The 24,995-nt window shown below is 41.0% G+C and overlaps 1 protein-coding gene across 1 annotated transcript; it reads right to left on the bottom strand.

The window, feature by feature from the left end:
* Positions 1 to 313: 313 nt before the first annotated feature.
* On the bottom strand, positions 314 to 24,702 carry LOC133367738 (vomeronasal type-2 receptor 26-like). The gene is made up of 5 exons (XM_061591838.1): positions 24,559 to 24,702; positions 12,269 to 12,598; positions 10,901 to 11,113; positions 10,193 to 10,319; positions 314 to 1,212 (listed from the first exon to the last, which is right to left on the bottom strand). Exons 1-5 carry the CDS (start codon positions 24,700 to 24,702, stop codon positions 314 to 316), a joined length of 1,713 nt encoding a protein of 570 aa, XP_061447822.1.
* Positions 24,703 to 24,995: the final 293 nt, after the last annotated feature.

Raw genomic sequence — 24,995 nt, 5'->3', positions numbered from 1 at the left:
GCAAGACTTGGCTTGCTTCCTTTTGATTGAAGCTTGGATTATTCATGTGGATGGCACGGGAGAGAGGGAGAGAGAGAGAGAGAGAGAGAGAGAGAGAACAGTACTGCTGTGCTGTGAGTAACATCATTTAAAGAACAATATATTTGAGATAATATTTATGGGAAAGGCACTGAAATTCTGAGCAAACAATATCACTCCACAAAGGTGAAGAATATACAGAGCACTGAATAATCCAGTGCTAAATCTAAATTCGGCAAAATTGTCACCCATCTCTATTGGGAAGAAACTACAATTCTAGAATCAAAGTTAATAATTATGTGTTTCCTTGTAGTAATTTCCTAGAATTCAGATCAGCTCTCAGAAGAATAATGTAACATTTTGGAAGGAAGATACAAATCAATAGTCCAGTATTGGAAGCCAAGATGGCAAAAACCTCCACAGCCACAACATATTTCCCCTTAGTGCTCAAGTAGCCTGGAATAAAGGACACCCAAACACTGCAAAACAGCAGCATACTGAAGGTGATGAACTTGGCTTCATTAAAAGTATCCGGCAATTTTCTGGCTAGGAAAGCTACAATGAAGCTGATGATGGCAAGAAAGCCAATGTAACCCAGTACACAGCAGAACATGGTGATGGAGCCTTCATTACATTCCAGTATGATGTGTCCAGTCTGTGAGTGCATGTCAGCATCTGGGAAGGGAGGAGAGGTTGACACCCAAACAGTACAAATGCCCACTTGAACGAGGGAAGAAAAAAGAACAATGGCATTTGCTACTTTCTGCCCTAGAAATTTCCTCACCCTGTTGCCTGGCTTTGTGGCCAGGAAAGCTAGGATGACAATGATTGTTTTTGCCAACACACAAGAAATTGCAACAGAGAAGACAATGCCGAAGGCTGCCTGTCGGAGAAGGCAGGTGGCGTTCCGAGGTTTGCCAATGAATAGGAGAGAAGACAAGTAGCAAAGCAGGATGGAGATGAGAAGAAGGCAGGTGAGGTTCTGATTGTTGGCTTTGACAATGGGAGTATTCCAGTTCCTGAGAAAGGTTTGGAATACAAAAAATGTGATGAAAGAAAAGGAAACAGCAAGTGAAACCAAAGTGATCCCTAAGGGCTCATCATACGTCAAGAAAGTTATAACCTTGGGAATACATTGGTCCTTGTTTTCATTTGGATATTGATCTTCAGGGCACTTGTCACAATGAACTGCGTCTGAAAGAGATACATACCTGATTAATCAATCCATCAGCTCAGATAGTGATGCAGTAATGAAGAAATGCTGGATAAGAATTGAATTAAATGTCTGAGAGACAGCCCTTGCCATCAGACTTACACACTGAAAAGAAGAAGACACAGAAGCGAAGGGATCAAATGGACAAGACAGTTTTGTATCCCTACCCTTCTTTGGAAATTTTCATCCTGACTATTATCTGTTAATGAGGCAGTATCGGTTCTACATTGGATTTATGGCTGCTGTTAGGGCATTGCTATGGGTTCTAACAGCTTTTACTATTTTACACTGAGTAAACTCAAGGGGAAAGACTCAAAAGGGGAAAAGAGAACATTTTTTTACTTCAAACTATATCTATAAATTATCAATAATGTTTCAAGAGTATGTAGAACTCAGGCAATAGGATGGAAACACATTTCAAAAAGCTAATGTTATTCCTAAGTGGCCTTGCCTATCTTGGGAAGTCTTAACCATTATTTTCTCTATGAGCTGTCCTTTGGAAAAGAAAAGAAGCCAACAGTTGCACTTTCCTGATAAATATCAGGGAGGATATGATGGGAAGGAACCTGACACTGCATAATTTCTGTCACATGTCCATCTTTCCGATGCTCAAACATGCCAGTTAGCAGGGAAAGTGATTTCCAGCTGCACTCCTCATCTTGGAATATTAGCTTTTCTTTCATCTTCACTGCAAGACTTTAAACTTTATCTCTTTTGATCTACAGTGTTAGCAGCATCTCCAGCTGAGGCAGGAGTTGTGCTCTCATGAGTCAGGTGCAAGTTAACATTGCCAGGCTGATAAGCCAGAGAAGAAGACAGTGAAAGTGACATTATCATTATGGCATGGAAACAGCCTTGGTCGCCCTGTATGATGACCTCTGTCAGGAGAGAGACAGGGAGAGTGTGCCTCTGTTGATTCTTCTTGATCTCTTAGCGGCTTTCAATACCATCAACCATGGTATCCTTCTGGGAAGACTGGCTGAGTTGGGAGTGGGAGGGACTGCATGGTGGTGGTTCCGCTCCTACTTGGCGGGTTGGCTCCAGAAGGTGGTGCTTGGGGATCATTGTTTGGCCCCCTGAACTCTCCAGTATGGGGTTCCACAGGGGTCAGTTCTGTCCCTCATGCTGTTCAACATCTACATGAAATCCTTGGGTACAGTCATCCGGAGCTTTGGAGTGCATTGCCATCAGTAAGCTAATGACACACAGCTCTATTTCTCCTTTTCACCTTCTTCAGGTGAGGCTGTCAATGTGCTAAACCGATACCTGTCTATGACAATGGACTGGATGAGAGCTAATAAACTGAGGCTCAATCCAGACAAGACTGAGATGCTAGTGAGATGTTAGTGGGTGGTTATTCTGACCAGATGGTGGATGTCCAACCTGTCCTGGATGGGGTTGGACTCTCCCTGAAGGAGCAGGTTCATAGCTTGGGAGTTCTCCTAGAACCATCTCTGTCACTTGAGGCTCAGGTAGCCTCGGTGGCACGGAGAGCCTTCTACCAACTTCAGTTGGTGGCCTAGCTACGCCCCTATCTGGACAGGGATAACCTGGCTTCAGTTGTCCATACTCTGGTAACCTCCAAGTTAGATTACTGCAATGCACTCTATGTGTGGCTGCCTTTGAAGATGGTTCGGAAACTGCAGCTGGTGCGAAATGTAGCGGCCAGATTGCTAATGGGGCCAGACAGTTCGAACATATAAAACCGATTCTGGCCCAATTGCATTGGCTACCTGTATGTTTCCAAGCTCTATTCAAGGTGCTGGTTTTAACCAATAAAGCCTTACATGGCTTGGGACCACAATACCTGATGGAACGCCTCTCCTGACATGAACCCACCCAAACACTACACTCAAGATCAAAGTCCCTCCTCCGGGTGCCTACTCGGAGGTAAGCTGGGAGTCTGGCAACAAGGGCGAAGGCCTCCTCAGTGGTGGCCCCCAAATTATGGAATGATGTGACTGATGAGGTGCACCTGGCACCAACACTGTTATCTTTTCGGCGCCAGGTCAACAATTTCCACTTCTCCCAGGCACTTTAGCATGTGTTTTTAAATTGCTTTTTAAAAATGTGTTTTTAAAATGTGTATAATTGTTTTTAATGGTTTAACTGTTGTCAACCACTGAGGGGGCTCTGGCTATGGGGCTGTATATAAATAAACAAACAAACAATCAATCACTCAATCAAACAATGGAAGTATCTCCCACTGAAGGCATCTTTATACTTTCATTCATCTCTACCATAAGCAGTAAATACTTTACTAGCTGATCATCTAGTCTTTTTATAATTATTTATATTTATTTATTTCTTACTGAGTTTGATTGTGTCAAAACAATATGCAGGCAAAATATATAAACTTGTTTTATGACCCTAAAACTGAGAGTTGAAACAGTTCTTGGATATAAACCAGGTGAAAAAGCAGACAGTAACAATGGGATTGAAATGAGCTTAAGATATGAACGAATCTCCTTATCTTCTTTGCATATCCCTTCAATAGTCTGTATTTTAGGATGAAAGATGCTTAATGCAAAATTCTATAACAAAATGAATGCTCAGTGGATGTCATTCCCACTATATGTGCGGGCACCTTTGCCTTCACCCTCTATCCTCACACAATGAAGACTCGGGTGGTTTAACCCGAAGGAGGAAGGAGGTCACATGGGGTCTTCAGGCCAATGGAGCTGGGGCAGGGAGATTGCCTTTTAAGCCGTCTCTTCCCTTAGCTCTACCTCTTCTGTGTTTGCTGCAGAGAGGGGGGGTGTTGCTGGGTGGAGGGAACAGGCAAATGTGGCTGTCAGAGCCTGTTCAAGCCTTGAAGCAGTGGAACAGTCCCTTTGGCCTTCTTTGGCCCCTACTGTGCAGTGGCAGCTACAGTTTTGGTACCTGCTCAAGTCGGCCAGTCTGGGCTTTGCCCACCTTTCCCTCCAAAGGTGGGCACATTTTTCGGTGAGTGGGGGGGGCGTCTGCTGCAGCTGCTTTGGCCCATTTCAACTGGATTGGGGAGGTGTTTTACTGGCTCTGGGCTTCTTGTGAGTAGCCTGATGGGCCAAGACAGCCTTTTTGTGCCTGGGGCCTAGCGGCTTTTGTGGCCAGCGGCCTGCAGCCTGGGTATGCCTGAGGCCAGTTTGGGCCTCCGTGTGCCACCTGCAGCCTGGTGGGGGTGAGGACAACACGTACTTGGGCCTGCCTGGAGTGGGTCTGAGGGAGAAGCTAGCACATGGCCTAGTCATGGGCGAGGCCTCAGTGGCCCTATTTGGGCCTGCATTTAAGGCGTAGTCAGGGCACAGTGGCCATCTTGGTAAGGTTAGGCCTTGGTGGCCATTTTTTGTGTGGCTGCCAGGCCTGGGTGGACTTCCTTAACTTCAGCATAGAATAGGGCCTCACTTATAAGGTGGGTTCTGTTCCAGACCCCCGCCATAAAGCGGAAAACACCATAAAGCGGAACCCCATTGACTTTAATGGGGTGCGTCATGCGAAAATGATGCCAAAATGCCGCAAAAGCGGCAAAAGCGGCTTTAAAATGGAAAACGAAAGCCGTCGCATTAGCACAACACCGGGAAGCAGAGTGCCGGTAAGCGGGGCCCTACTGTAATAATCCCCCCCGCTTTTACCCATTTCTATTGAGGCTGTGTTTTGGGTGGTTGTTATGGGAATTCAGGCATACAGGTTTTCAGGGACCTGACTCTAACTAATCTTCCATTCCTTGGTATATTGTTGGGTTGATAAGCTTTATCATGCCTTCAAAGGAGGCACAGCAAAAGAAAGAGGTCAAGGTGGGCAAGCAACCTGTCAGACACTCATTCACTCTTGTCCCATCTTCGGATGAAGATGAGAATTTGGGTATGCCCTGTGCTCTGGTCTCACGGATCGAGGCATTGGGGAAGGGTCGGCTGACCCCGCCTGATCCTGAAGCAGGGCTGAGTAATAGACTCTTATCTAAAAGATTGGCCAGGACAGCTTCTAAGACTAATCTTATCCCTGGTTTGGTTGCTAGGGTAGTACGGCTGGAAGAGGGAGCAACGTGCACATCTTCAGTGGGGCAGGTAACTCCAGTTGTGTATCCTCAAGGGGACTCATCTCTCCCTTTGGGTGATCACCTTACACAGGCCACTAAGGAAAAGATATGGTGTGGTGAATATTTGGACATTTTCACACTGCTCTTTCGGGACTCAGAGGGAAATGCCAAGGTTGGGGTAGAGGCAAAAGATAAAGAAGTAGCTATGATTTATTGAGTACCGCATAGTTGCAGTATGATGAGAACTTTTGTCAGAGAGTGGTGCTCCACCCAACTATGCGCTGAGACATTGAACACCAGGGGATGTGGCTGCACTGCATGACCCCGGCCAAGCCAGCGATAAATAACAGGGCTTACAGTGGGCATTGTTTAGTTCAGGGTCAAGGAGTAGCCTCTGGCTTAAGTCAGACGCCTCAGTGGGTTCAATCTCAGCAGGACGTTTGGGCCTATAACAGTTCAGGTCGATGAATCCGTAACCCTTGTCGGTTTAAACACACCTGCGGCATCTGGGGAAGAGCCCATCCCAGCCACTTGTGACAATTTAAACAGGGGTGGTGAACAGCAGAATCCCAAGAGATGGTCTTCTGTGGATGGAGGTACGGCGGAAGGCCAATAGCCCTATTAGGTTGCCCCCCTTTCCTGTCTTCTTCAGGTTTACCCTAATTGGAAAGCTGCCAACTACTTGTGGTGTGAGTTTTCTGATGGCTTTCAGATTCCATATTCAGGACTCAGATCATCCATTTCATGCCCTAACCAGGCCTCTGTGCATCCACTGGCATCTGTTGTTTTGGCAAAACCTGCCAAGTAGATAGAGGCCAACTGAATTTCTGGCCCTTATCCATGCCCCCCTCTCCCAGAACTCCAGGTCTCTTCTTTGGGCATTGTCCTGAAGAAGCAACCTGGTGAGTACCATCTCATCCATAACCTATTGTTCCCTAGAGGAGGATCAGTTAATGATGGCATTTCAGATGAATGTCCCTCTGTGCGCTATACATCTTTTGATGAGGTGGTCAGGGTAGTTCGTGGGGGGGGAGATGGTGCTTTCTTGGCCAAATGCGACATCAAGTCTGCATTTTGCCTGTTGCCAGTGCACCCTTTGGATGTGGACCTCTTCAGGTTTAAATTCCAAGGCCAGTACTATGTAGATAAAGCAATGCCCATGGGTTGCTCTATCTAGTGTTCTGCCTTTGAGACCTTCAGTACTTTCCTTGAGTGGGCTGTCAGGGCCAGGTCTGGTTCCTCCCTTGCCACTCACTATTTAGATTATTTTCTTTTGGTTGGGGTGGCTGGCACAGCCCAGTATTCACATTTGGTGTCTGTTTTTTCAAGTTTTGTGGAGGAGCTGGGTGTCCCTCTGTTTCCTGATAAGTCAGAGGGCTTGACCACATCATACTTGGGCATACAGCCGGACCTTATTACAGTTGCAAGAGCTGGTGGGTCACCTAGTATTTACTTCCAAAGTGATCTCACCTGGCAGGGCGTTTCTTAGAAGCCTCTGCGATGCCATGAGGAGTGTGTGCTCCAAATTCCATTTTATCCAAGTGTCAGTGGGTATGAGGGTACATCTGAGCATGTGGCTTACCTTCCTGGAGGAATATAATGGTATTTCCTTTTGGAGAGATGAGTTGCTCCTTGAGGCTGAGCTGCAGATGATGTCAGATGCTTCAGGAAGACTGGGATTTGGGATGATCTTTGGAGGCCAGTAGTGTGCCAAGCACTGGCCTCTAGCATGGACGACTGCTGCCTTACCACTAACCTGACATTTCTACATTTTTTTTCTAATTGTTGTAGTGGTTCACTTATGGCTGTTGTCTTTCCAGAGCCATAGCCACAGGTTCTGGTGTGACAAACAAGCTGTTGTGTGTGTTGTGAATGCACAGACATCTAGGTCGGTTCGGGTGATACATCTGGTTCAAGCATTTGTTTTACAATGCCTACAGAATTGTGTAGGTGATGCCCTGTCTCACTTCCAGATGGAGCATTTCTGGCTGTTGGCTCCTGGCACATCTCCCAACACAGTGTAGATGCCGACCTACCATTGGAATCTTGGCAATTAGAGGTGCAAGCCGCAATTGGATCAGCACTTGCTCCAAGTACTGCAAGGGCTTATCGGCACGGTGGCTCAGCTTTCCAGAGCTTTCATGTGACTCAGGGTTTGTCTTTGGTGGGACATCTTATTCAATTCATGCTGTCTCTCAAGGCAGAGGGCAGGGCTGTTAGTACCATAGCAGGTCATTAGTCCGCTTTTGCCTTCTTGTCTAATGCAGGTGGGATCCTTGAGTTCACTTCAGGATTCGAAAGGTGCTGGAGGGTTGGGCATGCTCTTGCCCTGTGATTCCCTATAAATGCAGGCCTTTTACTCCTGATATCTTATTGCAGCTGTTGCCTGAGTTTCACATATTATGTTCTTCTGGTTATGAAGCTGTTTTATTTATGGTGGTTGCCCTGGTAGCATTTTATGGGGCATTTCGCCCTAGCAAGTTCCTGGTTAGTTCAAAGCACAACATGTCTAGTAGGGCTGTGAGTCACAGTGATTACAGGTTGTCAGATTCCTCTCTTTACCTCACCTTGTGACAGTCTACGATGGATCAGAGAGTCAGGGAAAAGGTCATATCTTTGGGTTCATGCCCTCTTCTGAATTTGTGCCCTCTAGCTGTGATGTGGGCTGATTTATCATCCAGGCCAGTGGGCCAGGGCTATTTGTTTGTGTACCATGATGGGTCTGCCCTCACCCTGTTTCAGGTCTGGGCTGTTGCGGAGAGCCTTGTTTGCTATTGGGCAAGATCCTGTGGTGTATGGTTTGCATTCTTTTTGGATTGGGGCAGCTTCTGCCACAGCCCTCGTGGGCTTTCTCCTGGAACAAATACTGTTATTGACAGATGGTGATCTGCTGCATTTAAGACATATGTTTGGCAGTGAATTCAGGTTACTTATTATTAATAGTTTTCTTTCAGGTTTGTGTCATCTGTCTTTTTGCTGCCCAATTAACACTCTGTAGGCATTCTATCCTGTTTTGGGCTCAGAGGAGGGCTAATTTATCACCCGTTGGGACCCACCGGCACCTTGCAGCTTGGGCAACTATTCTCTGGGTAGCTAGGCAGGGTATGTTGTGGGGGAAGCTTCTCCCGACCTTCTTCCGGGCAGAATCAGCTGATCCTGTCCCTCACATTTTGGTGATATACCTGGGGGAAAATGATTTTGTGCAGCAGACTGGCCTTGATCTGCTGCACAGAGTGACTGGAGACTTGGCTTGGTTTAAATGCAGTTTCCCAGACCTGTTTATTATCTGGTCTGAACTTTTAGAAAGGCGAGTTTGGCGTGGAGCTATGCATGCCAACAGGATCGATAGGGCTAGAAGGTGAGTGCATAGGAGGGTTCATAAATTTGTGTTGGACATGGGTTGGGCATTATTCCTCATGCTAGGATTAAGCATGACGTCCCTCAGTTTTATATAGAGGATGGTGTTCATCTGTCCATGCTGGGTTGTGATGTCTTTTTGGAGGACTTGCAGATGGCAGTGACTGATATATTTCTTGTGGGTTAAGGTGATCAAGCAGCTGCTGATCTTCTCTTGTGGCATGGTATTCGGGCAGGTGAGGAGGTTGGAGGGCTATCATGAGGTATCCTGAGGCAGTTAGGGCATTAGAGACACCATTTGGGGATCTCCTAGTGCTTCGTGCATGGGATGCACCTAGGGGATGCCCCTGGGCCTTCTTGTGCATTCAGGTGAATGCCAGGGCATCAGGGCCAGTAGGTGTAGGGAGGGTGCCCATTTAAGGCTTGCCTAGCAAGAAGGGAGGTATTTCATCCCTGTCCTTGGCTCAGGGCCACAGCCTTCAGCTGGAGACATGCCCAGGGGTCTGGTGGGGAGGTTTTCCTGCCAGAAGTAGGTTCAACCTCACCTGCCTGATCTGAGTTTAATTTGGTTAATTCAGTTGGTTTGATCTGCAGGTTCTCCAAGTTCAATGTTATATTTTAATAAATATATTTACCTATCTTTTGTGTCTTGAGTCTTCTTTGTGGGTGTGGGGGCAATAGCCAGCATCATCTAATCTCCCTGCAATCTTTCTGCAAATAAGTTAGGACATCTCAAAAACAGGTAATCTTAAAGTGATCAAAGAAAAGTAAAGGTTTTAAAAAAGATGCCACTATAAGAATACATGAGCATATAAGGTCAAAGGCTTTTGGAACAAGAATATATCTATTTCTTTCTAACATCTAGGATAAGAAGAGGGAGATAAGCTCTCTGCAGCTATTTCCAGTCTGGTTGATAAATGGGGAATCTGGATCCTCCGTTGTCATGATATTCTTCTTGAGATGTAGAGGGTCTCATGATATGACAAAAGCTTAAGGTAGTGAGCTGTCAAGAGTCATAACAATATGATTATCCTGTTGGAGAATGGAAGGGAGATCACAGGGTTCTGGTTGACAAGAAGTCAGAGCTGTGCAACCTCCTGGATAGCAATGAGGGAGAAATGTTGATTCTGTTCACATTTACAGCTGAATCTATCAAATTCACACTTTCTACAACATTATGAGAAGTGAAACACCTTTGAAATTCACTCTTATCCGGATTTTGTGATGCAGTTCTCCAGCCAAACCATGTGTGGAAAATTGCATATATTAGGGGAAGGGGTACCTGAAATGAATATATTATGGAAAATAACATACAAAATGTATTATATTAGAGAAATGTCATTGCAAATGTATGTACATTAGTCAAAACTCTAGGGCTTCCCTTGATATCTCAACTTTCACTAACTACCTGCAAAATTTCAAAAAGCATCTGTACGTGGCAGTAAAGGTTGCATCAGTTTTCCTTCACTTGAGGATTGACAAAATAATAGATTTAGGTATTATGGGATTAAAAATTCATTTCCAGAAAGATTATGAGGATATATAAGTGTTTGAACAGATCCTGGGGCAAATCCATGCCGCTCACTTACCTGCCTTATTAGAAAACATGTCTTCTGGGCATGGAGTACAGTCATAGCAGCAAGTGGGCTGCCCTTCCTGGACCATCCTGTGCTGTCCAAAGTGGCATCTCTCAACACACTGGGAATGAGGTTTCGTCTATAGATGAGAAAGAAGAAAGGCTGTAACACCAGCCTTTACAAGCTAGCAGAACAGCAGTCTTGAAAACCCTGTCCTGAAATTAATATAGGGAAATCTGTTTCCCTGTTGTGATACAAGAGAAGCCATTCATGGAATTGCACACAACAATTACATTTCACAAGGCTACAAAATGAAAGATACATTGGAGATTTGAAACCGTTATTTGTAAAATTCTACTTCTGAATCACCTGAACTGATCCTTTTCAATTATCCATAATGCCACTTTGGTTAACCTCATTGGATATACTTCCAAGTATAATTACCCCCAAATGTAATAACTCTCTTCATTTTTTTATGTTTTGGCACAAATCATTTTTTTCACAATGCCTTTTGGAACTTTTGAAGAGGTTATCATTATTACCACAAATTCTGCTTATTTTTTTCTACCCGTGTTCTACAATGTTCAGAGACAAGAAAATGTCTTGTTAGTTTATTTGGGTTTTTTTCAATACCAGAAACATGTGAATTCCATACAAGCAACGTCTGAACAACAGGATGTTTCCATATATATGGAGTTCGGCTGCGCAGCTTATTCTTACCTGGTTAAAAATCTTACTCCACACAATGGCATCCTCATTGATGGTGAGCTCGTGGCTTGCTGAAATATGCCCAACTTGGAATTTCTGGTAAGTGCCATTGGGGACTTCGACCCAGTTGATGATATCATAGCCAGCTGAGACTCTCCCATTTTCAGTCAAGACTTCATGCCCAGCCCCATTGTTAAAATGGACGTTTTCCAGGAAAGAGTTGAGCTAAATTGGGAGAGAATACAGTCAAGTGTCTGCAAAATGGAACTTGTCCCCTGCTTTATCTTCTATTCAATAATGTACATTATACACAGCTCAAAAATTGGACCTGTCCTCTGCTTAATCTACCACTGAATCATGTACACTATAGTTGACCCTGAAGTTCATGCGCACATTTATTTATATATTTATTTATAAAAGTATTTCTATACTGCCATCAGGGTGGGGTAGAATAATATAGAACAATGTAAAACAATACAAAAGTCATTAAAATGACTCGGGACAAAAAAACATTTTAAGCAGCTGCATAGACCTCTGCAGAGAAAAAGTCTTCAAGGGACGCCTAAACATCAAAAGTAAGAATGCGTGATGAATCCCTGTTTGAACAGTGTTCCACAGAATAGGACCAATTACATGAAAAGCCAGACTTCTGGTTGAGACCAGTTGGACCTCTGTAACAAGGGGGACAACTAACAGCCCTCTTCCAGATGATCTCAGTGCTCTGGATACAAGGGCTCTACACACCAGTCTTCAGATGATTTCCTAATAAAAAAGATTATTACACAATTTCAACAATTCTATGTGTTAGTTGGTGGGATATACATATTATTATTATTATTATTGCACTCATACAAACAAATTAGAGGGGATGGAGTTTACCTGCCAAGTCTGAACATTCAACTGTTTGAATTTTGCTCTATTTCTCATGAGGTTTTGCCCTGAAATATGAATGTTATGCAATGCATATGCTATGGCATAGACACCATTGTAGAGAGCGTAGCTTTCACTAGTCATATCCAGCTCAAAAAAAGGTGTGCGGTTAATCCCAATTCTTTCCATTCCGCTACACTTTTTTGCAAGATCCTGCATTTCATGAAAAACATAACATTGGAATGAAGTTTCCCAAAATGTATAGATAAAGTGCATCATGGATTCATCGGGTTTTAGGTTTTTGAGAAAGTTGTAAAAACCTGGAACTGGTTTTCTGTGGACTGAGAAGGACAAGGAACCATGGAAACAAGGAGACAAGGGGTCTGACATGCATTCTTGGCTGATATCCCACCGAGGTGTTGCGAGCCAAACCTTATTGAAATATTTCCCTCGGAAAATGTTTGATAACATATATGCAAGATCCTGCAGAGAGCTAGTATCCCCACTTACAATGACCACATTGACTGTAGTAAATATCATGTCTTGATGTACCATTGAATGAAGTTTCATGCCATCTTCATGCCAATATTTTATTTTTTCTCCAAATGTGTGCATGTAGGCAACACAGATGTTATTCTCAGCAAGCAGAGATGTCAAAATCTGTGCAAAGCTTTCTCCAGCATCATCATTTGAAACAATGAGCCCAGCCCATGTCCACTCAAAATGCAGGAGTAGCTGGACAATCCCCAAGTGCAGAGCCGTTTCCCTCGGTGACATTTGGTACAAAGCAGGGAATACAGTTTTCCCCCTGAGTGGAGCATCGTATGCACCGTAGGTGAGCTAATGAAGAAAGCATGATTTATTAGTACTTGGAGAAAAACAACTCTTTTCCAGAGTGATGTGATCACCTCCCTTAACTTGCAATAATAGATTGGTTGCACACACATTTCAATGACATTTGTAATATTCTGAAGATTCATTTCCCCCCTCAACTTAAATGTAGAGTGAACTGGGAACTTAAAGGTTAGACTACTGCAATACACCCTATGTAGGATTTCCCTTGTGCTTGGTACAGGAACTATATTTAGTGCAGACTGCTGCAGCACGATTGCTGACAAGAGGGAGATCCTATTACATCTGTATTCAAAGATCTGCATTAGCTGCCAATTTGTGACAGGGCCAAATTCAAGGTGATAATAAATAATGTTCGCAACAGGATTACTTGAAGGATTGCCTTAACCCATCTGTGCCCATTTGTCCACTGATGCTTTTATAAGTGCAAACATATTTTTTGTTCTGCGCTTGGGGAAAAAAACCAGTCTTTAGTGTGGTAGTCCCTATTCATTAGAACTCTGTATTTATTAATATCAGGGAAACACCTTCATTTTGTTTTGTTCAAAGTCTACTAAAATATATATTTGTTTATGCAAGCCTACCCAGACATGTAAACTTATTATGTATAGTTTTTAAACTTATTAATTTGATCTATACTTTAATAATTTTGATCTATATTCACTAATAGGCAAAAAACCTTGCAGTTTAAGAACATACCAATAGCCAAGAGATATTTCTATCAAACTTTTAAAAGCAGGGAAATTTTACAGCTCTAGTGAATGCACCAGGGGAGCGGGAGACCTGACCTCCTCTCTGACATATTGTACTGCCCTACAAATTTGTCAAAATGCAAACACTATTTGGGTTGGTCTTTCACAGTCCAATCCTCTTGCTGTGTAGCTTGGAAGAATTTGGTAACATGTGTCTCTGAGCATATGGTGAGTGATGGCAACACCTGCCATCTCCAAAGATAAAGAATTATATTTTTGTATGTTTGTTCTTCTTACTTTGCTTCTTTTCTGTGTTACTAATGTTTCTATAGAGAATCTAAACTAGAAAATGTTATTTCCCTCATTATTCACCCTAAAAATCTGTGTCAAATTTTTTTGTATTAATTTCAAAGCCTTTTTATTGGTCAATGTCATATGATGGCAAAGACATCCTTTTGTGTTTCAAATTGGAGTTTATATTCTATTTCTATTTTGGGTGCATTAAAAGTTGAATCTGAAACTGCAGTTTGATGAAAAATCAGACTGATTACAACCAATATGTTGCTACTTCAGCAATGACTCTAGCTGTTGGAAGAAAGAGGATGCATGTTTTCAGCCTGCTGTGTTTAAACCGCTTCATTTAAGGCAAGGTGGGCACGGTCAATTAAAAACATAGAGCACACCTACCATTTTGCTAGAGTATATTTCACCTCCCATTGTTTTATCTTGTGCACATTGAGACACTCCTCAGCTCCACTGGAGACTATTCTGCACAAGTCAGTGCCATTATTATGTTTGGAGTTTTTTTAGTATAAATTTTGCCAAGTGTTGCTGTACTTCACATATTCACAGAAATAGAAACAAAAGAAAATGATTTCCTATAGGCAACTTCACTACAATTGCAAAGTAAATCAGACATATTTAAAGTGACCATCTGAACTACATCAACTGTCTTAATAATGTTGCTTTCTCTCTGCTAAAACAAGATCAGCATAGCACATGTCTTCTTTCTATTCTTTGGGCTGGTTGCAGGTGTTGCCACCACTCACCATATGCTCAGAGGCACATGTTACCAAATTCTTCCAAGCTACACAGCAAGAGGATTGGACTGTGAAAGACCAACCCAAATAGTGTTTGCATTTTGACAAATTTGTAGGACAGTACAATATCTCAGAGAGGAGGTCAGGTCTCCTGCTCCCCAGGTACATTCACTATAGCTGCCCAATTTCCCTGCATTTTAAAGTTTGATAGAAATATCTGTGGGCTATAGGTACATTCTTAAACCTCAAGGTTTTTTGCCTATTAGTGAATTATATTTATAGGTCTGCATTGGCTGCCAAGCTGTGACAGGGCCTAATTCAACATGATAGTAAATAAAGTCTGCAACTGCTTGTGATCCGGTGAGCTGTTCGAGAGGAAAGACGCTGAATAACAAGGCTCCGTATTTATGCTCTATATTTTCTTTAAAATCTCTCTCTTTGAAGTATCGAGGAACGGGGCTTTTATGCTCTGAATAAGTCATGCAGCAAACAGACCTCCCAGTATTTCTCATTTTAAATTGGAAGTTACGGGAGACGTTTATCAGTTAGTTAACATTCTGAAGGTCTGGGTTTTTTTTCTCCAAGCTGTGACCTAACTCCCACGGATAAGAGCATAAACTAATGGGAGAGGGAAGATTCTTTGAGCAGGAAGTAAAACAAGGTTTATTGTTATAAATTTAACCCCGACTGGCATATTTTAATCAAGGAACAAATTTACTCTGCAGGAAAGATAAGTGACTTTTTATAGGAGAGGAAAAAGAACACACTCCTTATCGGCTGATGAGTCATTGTCTCATCGCACTGAGGTTTATAATTACTTTTAACAAACTTCATCACTTTAACCAAAAGTTTAAGAAGACTGTAAGTTTTACTTAGCTTTATTTTTCCCAAAGTGGTTCAAACTCGGAAAAGGTGCTACGAACAAGAACAAAATTCAGACAGCCCCCCAGTAACATCCGGTAAAGAGGACTTTCAACTTAAGTTTACAAACTTTTTTCTACCAATTCAAGAGGACAAGACAAAGAATAATGAGACACACATTGTAAGGAAACCCACTGATACCACCTTAAAGGAACATCTTCACCTTGGTCTGAACGAGAGCTCCAAACAAATCACTGAAAGCGATGACGTGGAGGAATTACAAAGATTGGAGTACGTAGCAACTACGGATTTACCATCTGACCAGTCTTTACCCTCTAACCTGACTGATTTCCCGATGCAGACACCAGAGCCTCTCTCCTTGGATAGAGCTTTACAAATAACCCCATGTGTCTCTCCCGACCATCATGCTGTGGATTTTACAAATCAGAATCTGCTTTCAGCAAGCCTCTATTCTCCTCCAGCTTATCCTAGAGAGATTACAGACACTAAAGAAATGGAACAAATTGGACAAAAACTTTTGCTAACAGGACAACAATGTCTACAGTTACAATTAGCAATTGCAGCCAAAGAGACGGAGAACATCAAAATCTTCTTGGCAGAAACAAATGGATTATTAAAACTCCTCATGGAAGAACTAGCCAAACTCCACCCCCTTTTACACCGATCTTCAAACTCACAAAATTTAAAAGTCACAGCAAAAAAACTAAAAGGCAAAAACACTCGCTTGGCACCTAGAGGGGAAAAATCTAAAAATATTAAAAGTTATAATCCCTTAAGAAATCAGCTGATAAACTTTCAGAAACTTTTTAATCAACTTCTTCGCTCCAATGCCACTCTACAAAAAGAACCACAAACAAGGAAATTGACTACCTCTCTGTCAATATCGCCAACTCTCAATACAGAGAGGATATCTCTTAAAACTCAAAATGAAACTCCTCCTCATTACTTGACTCGTTCGAACCCGTCAAACCTACCGCCAGCTCTTAATTTGTCAACAAAAAGCGGAAAACAAATCATGAAAGATAATAATTTGCGTCTGGTTAAAGAATCTGAAAACTGGTCTCTGAAACACAGCCCAAACATAATTGCTATGTTGAACTTACTAATTCCAAGAATTAAAGAAAAGGATTATATAAGAAAACAAAGAATCTGTAACGCTCTTCAGTCTTTGGGCTTAAAAATCCTTTGGCCTAGCGACATATTGAAAGTGGAGCCTCTGTACAATCCGTCTTTAAACTCATCTGCTTTATTAACATTGAAATCTTCTGATATAACTACTCGATTAATTGCAAACAAATCTTTTTTTAGCTCACAAGGAATAACAGTCCAAAGACATTTTATGAATCTGGCAAAACCTCTACCCTTGATAAATTCTACCTTACAATAGGATCTCCCCCCGATAGAAGAAAATATATCATTAATTCCTGGAATCTCGGATTTACCTCCAGTCCGGACTTCTCCAACCACTCTGCTTTACTAGAATACCACTCCTTCATCAGCTGGACTATCTATATCAAAGAATAAGAAATCTTACCTGTCCTCCTTATTACAAACAGAATCATGCACTGAAACATTGAGTTCTATTAACAGCGATTTTGTTACACTAGATGCGGTAAGCTCCTCCCCGTTTTCTACCCCTTCTACTAACTTGATATTATCACCTGCTAATTCGGGCATTACTAAGGTCAGTCAAGAAAAATATTTTGACTTCTCATGTGAGGGCGAGGAAGAACTAATAAACTGCTTTCGTACTTTTACAGACAGGGAACAGAACGAAGTAATTAACAAATTGCAGAACCTTCTAAAAAACCTTAGGGCCAAAAGGACAGGCTCTAGATTTTTGGAGAATTATGAATTGGGCTCGCCTCCTAACATTTTGCCTATACCTTCAAAAACAACACTAAATGAATTACCAAAAAGCTACTCAAATGTATGTAGACCCAGCACAATATGTGAAGTAATTGTCCATGAGACCCCTAAGCCAACCTGACATACTTGCCCTTTAACATCCAAAATCCCAACCTTAATCCCAAACAAAGAGACACAAGGGATCATTTCTCACCTAAGGATGGAAAAGTCATGCCCCCCTGGCGATGAATTGCTCCCTTATAAGAAGGAAATTGGAAATAAAAAGCTTAGCCAGCTTCAAATTGCTTCCTGGAATGTTGCCGGCTGGATCTCAAAATTAGTCTGTCCTGATTGTGTAGAATTTTTGAGATCGTTAGATGTGATATGCATCCAAGAAACCTGGTGCTCAAACAATATAGCCTTGCACGGATTTTTAACTATAGAGACATTTGCTAAATCAGAATCAAACAGAGGAAGATCCAAAGCTGGCTTAGCAATTATGATCTCATCCAGACTAGATGTAAAAATTAAGAAACTTGATTTTTGTGATAATATCGCAATAGCAGCCCTTTTAGAACTAAATAACATGTCTATTCTAATAATAAATGTATATATCCCTCCATCTACTCTTAAGAACAAAACAACCTCTATTTGGCAACAACTGGAAAATTATATAATAAGCTTGGAACAAAAACATCCAAAAGCTCATTTCTTAATCACGGGAGACTTAAATGCAAAAATAGGCCCAAACAATGACACCTTGGCTTTATCCCCCTTATGGGGTGCTGTCGACACTGATGATCTAATACCACGATATAGCAGAAATTCCAAAGACCAGAAGATAAATTACGCTGGGATATGCCTGATCCAACTAGCAGCTCGATTAAATCTGGAGATTCTTAAAGGGCATGAGGGAGTAGATAACTCCGCGGAGTAGACTTTCATTTCCGGGCGAGGTAGCAGTGTGATAGATTACGTGCTGCTATCTCCTACTTTGCTCCCTTATATCACCAACTTTCTAGTGGGGGACAGGGTAGAAAGTGACCATCTCCCCCTATTACTTAACCTCACTTTAATTGGAGAGCATAACCTCCCTGTAATCCCCCTTAGGGAAAACTTAACATCTTCTCTTTGCTACAAAAGAGCCCACTGGAATCCCAGTACTATCACCATGACCGAAAGACTCCTAACTTTCTCAGCGACTCTTACATTAAGGAACCGAATAATAGAATCAAATATAATATCTGAAACTTTATCAAATTACTCCTCCTTGTGTCTAGCTTTAAAAAATTCTCTGAAGACACCACATCGCTCGAGTAGCCTAAATTCCTTGAATCATCCAAAATGGTTTGATAAAGAATGTAAGGACGCCAAACAAACTCTAAGAAGAATATACCACACTAACAGAGAAGCAGAATCAAACACTCTTCCCTCTGAATATTATATAGCAAAAAGGAACTATAAAAAGATAATTGCTCATAAAAAGAAGTTGACACAACAGAAAAGTTGGGAGGCGCTAATAAACGCCTCCCTAAATAACGACTCTAAGTTATTTTGGGCCCTAGTTACTAATGCTTTAGGATCAACTGCTCATCCGCAATGTAATATCTCTCCTGAGATCTGGGAGCATTACTTTTCCATACAGTTCTCAAACTACAAAGACAAGCCTTATAGGCCTTCACCCTTAGTGGATATCGATACTCTTCCTGACTGGCCTCCAGTTGAACAAGAAGAGATAGAACTTCTGATTAATAATCTTAAAAGAAGAAAAGCTCCAGGAATTGATGCAATTCTTCCTGAAATGCTATCAAACAACATCCATTGGTGGGCTCCACTGCTTACATCTCTTTTTACACAAATTAATTCGACAGAAAAAATTCCTTCAAATTGGCTTGAAGCAGTGATTATACCAATATTTAAAAAAGGAGACAGGGGCAATCCTGTAAACTATAGACCCATCAGTCTCCTCTCTGCTGTGGGTAAGGTATATGCAAGCCTTTTAAATGTTAGACTTCAAACCTGGCTAGATGAGGAACATATCTTAGGCAGTGAGCAAGCAGGCTTCTGCAAAAATAGATCCACTATTGATCACTGCCTAATATTAAGATTCTTGGCAGAAAAATATATGTGTGGCACAAAAAGAGGCTTATTTGTCGCTTATATGGATCTTAAAACGGCTTTTGATTCAGTACCCAGGGACCTGTTATGGGCAAAATTAAATATGACTTCAATAGACAAGCGACTGCTTCTTTTGATAAGGCAGCTCTACCAACGTACTTCGCTGAGAGTGAGATATGGAATAAATGGAAATCTAACCACCTCCATCCCCATAAACAGAGGGGTACCCCAAGGTTGTGTATTGGCTCCCTTGCTATTTAATCTCTTCCTTAATGATTTAAGTGTTGAATGCCATAAAGAGAATTTACACTCGCCCAAAATTGCAGGAGTGAGCTGCCCTCTGCTTCTCTATGCAGATGACATGGTTTTGATGTCCTTTTCAGAAATCGGACTCAAACGCCTCTGTGAGGGTCCTTCCCTGGCTCTCCCTGTCAGGTTCCAACCTGCTCGTGGCTACTGCCTGTCACTAGGCACCACCAGGGACTCTACCAGTCCGGACTGTCCTTTTTTATGGTTTCTCTCCCCGCTCTAGCATAGACCTCACCAGATCCCCCTGCTAGGCAGCACCACCAGTCATGTTCTATAACCAGTATCCCTAGAGACTCTGCCTGAGTCTCTCTCAATCAGGTTACCTCTGTGACTGCGTGCTTAAGCTGTCCCACTCCCTTTGTATCTTTTTTTTTTTTTTCAATAATTTTTATTCAGATTTTCATAAAACATACAAGACGAAATCATAAAACATTCAAAGACAAAAAACAAAATCAAAAATAGTTAAACAAAAAGAAAAAAAAGAAAAAAAAACAAAAATAAAAAATAAAGAGTAAAATATTGACTTCCCATTTGTCAAAGATCAAATCAGTTATAAGTCTATAATATATAACAATCCTGTCTCTTAAGTCATATTATAAAATCACTTTCCTCCAGTAGTTATCTTACTTAATCATCAAATCTCATAAACATTACTTTATTCTTTCCACAAAAAGTCAAAGAGAGGTTTCAATTCTTTAAGAAATATATCTATCAATTTTTTTTTCCCAGATAAGCATATCGATTAATCCATCTCATTACTAATTATGATAATCTTATTGTCATAACCATAGTCAAAATAAACATTTCAATTAATCCATCACATCAGAATCTGTTAGGTTCAGTAATTTCAGTAGCCATTGTTCTATTATCCCTATTAGTTCCATTTTCCATCTTCCATCTTCAGTAGTCTTGTTAAGTCCAGTAATTTCAGTATCCAATCTTCCATTATCAGTATTCCATAATAATCTTGCTGTCAAAGCCATAGTCATATAGTAAGAGTCTGATGGGAATTACCTCTATCCCAAATATTTTCTTGCCATCCATTCTGAATAGGTTGCTGAAATACTGCTGTAAAATCATATCTCTGTTCTTTTTTTCAAAATACACTGGGTCATCTCTTGAAAGTTTTTCCATTGTCACATGGCTGCAGTTAATTCCATAGATTTTCTCTATATTGGGCTCCATCACATCAATCCAGTCCAGAAGATTATCCATGCCATTGATAACTTTATCTCTAAAATCTTCATTAATTTCTTCAGAGATAACATTGAGTTCCAAACAATAGATTTTATTTCTAAAGTCCATAGACTCCAAATCTTGTTCCTGTTCCACGTTTGTTCCAATCTCCGGGATCTCCTCTCTCACAGGGACCCCTGTTCCAGTCTCCAGGGTCTCCTCTCTCACAGGGACCCCTGTTCCAGTCTCCAGGGTCTCCTCTCTCACAAGGACCCCTATGTCTTTAATCTCCTGTGTCTCCAAACAATAGATTTTGTTTCTAAAGTCCATAGACTCCAAATCTTTTTCCTGTTCCACGTTTGTTCCAATCTCCGGGGTCTCCTCTCTCACAGGGACCCCTTCCAGGGTCACCTCTCTCACAGGGACCCCTATATCTTTAATCTCCTGCTTCATTTTACTCAATTCAATTTTCAGCTCCTTACAACCCTGTCGCAGGTTTTGTTTCGTTATCTCAATCTCATCCATTATTTTCTGAAACATAGTTATTTCCAGATTCTCAGCCACTTTCTTAATTGCCATTTTAAAAGAAAAATATAGGAAAACCACTTCTTATTTCAGCAACAATTGGGTTAATACTCCAAACTTGGTGACATCACAGTATAAACAGAGCAGACAGCCTTATCTCTCCATGCTTAAGTAAACAAAATGCAGTTCCCAGGATCGAAACAATTAATGGCGGTCGTCAGGAAACAGATTCGTCAAAATAAAATAGACCAAAAAGAGAGTAGTCTCAGACAATATAATATTCTTCAAAATAAAAATCTGGAATAGAAATCCCTCTTCTGTGTATATCTTTAGAATGCAAATCCAGGACAGCTTTTTGCAACAAAAACAGAGATAAGCTATTAATTAGTGAGTAGCAGAGAGAAGTTATGGCTCCCCAGTGAGATGTCAAAAACTGATCAATCTGGCAAATCTCTTTTAAACAGCAACAATTTAAGTCAAGTAAAAGAAAAATATAGAAAGAAGGGTGCTTGCCTGTTAGTGCGTTCTCTCTTAGAAGATAAGATGAACGTTCGCTTTATCAGATAGAGCTTGTTGTTGAAAATCCGTCCCACCTTCGTCGGCTGGACCTCGTCCCATAAATTAATGAGATCTGGTCGTCCCAACAAAAATAGGCTTTGAGGTTAATCTCTTCGTTTCTCCCTACCCGGGAGAAGTTTAATCAGTCAAAAAAAAAAAAAATCTGACTGATATATCTGAATAAGCTTCTTTTGAGGCAGGAGCCCGTCTCAAAAGCAGGCACAGGCTAAGTCACCCTTCCCGGAAGTCCCACTCCCTTTGTATCAATGCAGATACATATATTTCTGATTTGCTCTGAATACTTGTGGTGTTATTCTTTCCTTCCCCGCTGCCACCATTTGTTACCCTTCAGCCTTGGTATTTACCTTACCCTCCCTTCTGGTCTGTGAAACCCCAGCCAAGGATCAGGCCTTTGGTAAACCAAAAGTATTTATTAAATAACAAAGATAACAAGATTACTTTAAAAGGCACGTCAGCATATGGTTTCATCTATTCCTGAGGTACTGGTCTTAGTATTAATCCGAACTCCACACTCTCCTCTCATAAACCCACCAAAACAACCCACTAACATCCACCTCACATCCACCCAGATTTACCTGTCATCCTTCCATTTATACCCTCAGCCATTTTAAACATTCAGCCAATCATCCAGCATTCTACTGCCCATTCACTCCCCCCTCCTCTTTCATTCCACTTACCATGTATCTCCTATACAAACAGCACTTACCATATATACCCTAATAGAGGAACATCACAGCCTCCTCCGGATTTTTATATCCTACTGCGAAAAAAATTCCCTTACCATCAACTCTAATAAATCCAAGATAATGGTCTTTTCCAAAAAACGATCGAAACTAATATGGAAAATAAAAGACGTATTGTTTGAGCAGGTCAATAAATATAAATATCTAGGAATTATATTTTGCTCTTTCCTAGACCCCCCACATTCGAGCTGCATTACAAGCTGCATACACTATTACTAGAGTAACCATCAGATTTTTCTTCACCAAAGGTGGCTGTTTTATCCCTGCTGCTTTAAAAATCTTTAAAATAAAAATCCTTTCACAATTATTATATGGCATCCCAATTTGGATCATAGATTATAACAAAAAAATAGAGTCAGTACTCTCAGGCTTCCTCCGGTCCATTTTTGGTCTCCCAAAATGTGCCTCTCCAGTTGGTCTCCGCCTAGAGGTGGGAATTTCATCAATCGAATGTATAGCATGGATTCAGGCTTTTACCTTTTGGCTCAAGATAGCCTATTCTGAGCCTTCTTCAGGGTTATTACATCTAATCTGGAAAGACCCTTTTGATAGCACTTGGACTAAATCCTTTAGTGGAAAATTAAATCGCATGGGCCTATCTCTTGAAATCTTATCATCATGGGATTTTGCCCTGGCTAAATCGGTTATTACCCAACGAATAAAAGACATAGATCAGCAATATCTAATCTCCATGGCACATACATCGTGCTCTCCAACCCACTTCAATCTGAGTTTTCGCTTCCCATCCCCAGCATCATATTTGGAAGTGTTAACTCTTCCACATTATAGATTCTTGTTCTCTCGAGCAAGATTTAATTGCTTACCATCTGCTCTTCTAACAGGTCGCTACCAAGGTATCCCCTCAGAAAGCCGCTATTGCATATGTAATATGAATATACCTGAAACTTTGGAACATGTCCTACTAAACTGTGTGATATACAATTACACAAGAGCCAAACTTATTCTGCCTTTTATTTCTATCCTTTCTGATAGTACACCAGATCGGATAGTTCTCTTTCTTTTGTCAGACAAAAACAAAATTCTAACAGAATCAGTAGCTAAATTTCTCTATGTAGCTCAATCCCTACGGAAAAATCAAGTTCATAATTTGCACTGACGATTTTACAATTTATTTTAATTTCTCTTTTACAATTAGCTGAGGAATGAAGGTTTTCTACCCATATCTATTTTCTTCCACCTCAGCTTATTTGTGTTTCTTTATTGTATTCTGTATAACTTTATAAATAGCTAAATGTACTTAACTGTACATTTATTGTGAATTTGTTTATAAAATGTTTGGGTCTATGACCGTAATAAAATACTTTGACTTTGCTTGTGATCAGTTTACTTGACGGAATGCCTTAACCCATCTGTGCCCATTTGGCCACTGATGCTTTTTGAAGTGCCAAATCAGTTTTGTTCTGCTCTTAGAAAAAAATCAATTTTTTGGGTAGCAGCCCCTATTCATTGGAACTCTGTAGTTATTAATATTGGGCAAAAAATCATTTTGCTATGTTCAATGTCTCATAAAGAAGATTGTTTATGAAAACCTACCCAAGCATGTAACCTTATTATGTATAGGTTTAAAACTGTATTGATTTGATCTATGTTGTAATAATTATATTATTTCTCCTTGTTTTTAAAGTGTTTGTTTTAGTAATATAAATACTTTATATTAGTTCATGTAAACTGTTTAGTCATTTATTTATTTGATTAAGTAGCATATAAATTTTGTTAAAATAATAAATAAATAATATAATATAAAGTAAGGCTTTCTCAGAGCAGACAGAATGCAATTATTGTGCCTAAACTAGACATGTCCATTGCTTCCAACAGGTCTACTGTGAATATGACTGAGATTGCACAAAACCCACAGTTGTAAGAGTAGTGAGGCAGATTGATGGTATAAACATATTCTACCCACAAAGAAGTAGAAAATGGAGACTTATATGATTCCAGGAAATAAAATGGTTTGACAGCGTTCATTGTGGGGTAATTTCATACCTTTATTTATTCCAAAGTATATACATGCATACCTGTGGGAACTTGTAGAGACCCATGATGGTATTCATCTGGATGGCATAGTCTGCTTTAAAACCTCCAATGACAGCTAACACTTCCATTTTCCTATCATCCTTATAATTACATATCTTCTGTTGCTGTTTGAAGAGTAGATCCATGATAATCTCACTTGTTATCCTTCCATTAAACAAGTTGTTGTAGATGTGGTACCCCAGAGTGATATTGGGCAACAACCTGGGGTTGTTATTGATCTCCAGAATGGCAAAATGAAATGAGAAAAAATGCTGATAATATTGTTGCACGAGACTGCAATGAAATTCACAATGAGACATGGGACTATCAGAGCACATTTTGCTAGCACCACGTATGCAAAGGTTACTGCAGCTCTGATTCTCAAAAGAATGAGAAAGGAATATTAACGATGCTGTCATATACTCCCTGACTTGGGCGT

Source organism: Rhineura floridana, chromosome 11 (genome assembly GCF_030035675.1).
Source record: "Rhineura floridana isolate rRhiFlo1 chromosome 11, rRhiFlo1.hap2, whole genome shotgun sequence".
NCBI classification, from domain to species: domain Eukaryota; kingdom Metazoa; phylum Chordata; class Lepidosauria; order Squamata; family Rhineuridae; genus Rhineura; species Rhineura floridana.
This window is presented reverse-complemented; position numbering and strand designations above follow the sequence as displayed.

Bases quoted from the DNA above. Each gene is read 5' to 3' on its own strand.
- LOC133367738 (XM_061591838.1), bottom strand. From the start codon at position 24,702: ATGGATCTACTCTTCAAACAGCAACAGAAGATATGTAATTATAAGGAT. The intron at 12,599-24,558 runs GTATGCATGTAT...TTTCTTCATTAG, and splicing joins GTCTCTACAAGTTCCCACAG to CTCACCTACGGTGCATACGA. The intron at 11,114-12,268 runs GTAAGTGGGGAT...CTCCCAATTTAG, and splicing joins CTACAGTCAATGTGGTCATT to CTCAACTCTTTCCTGGAAAA.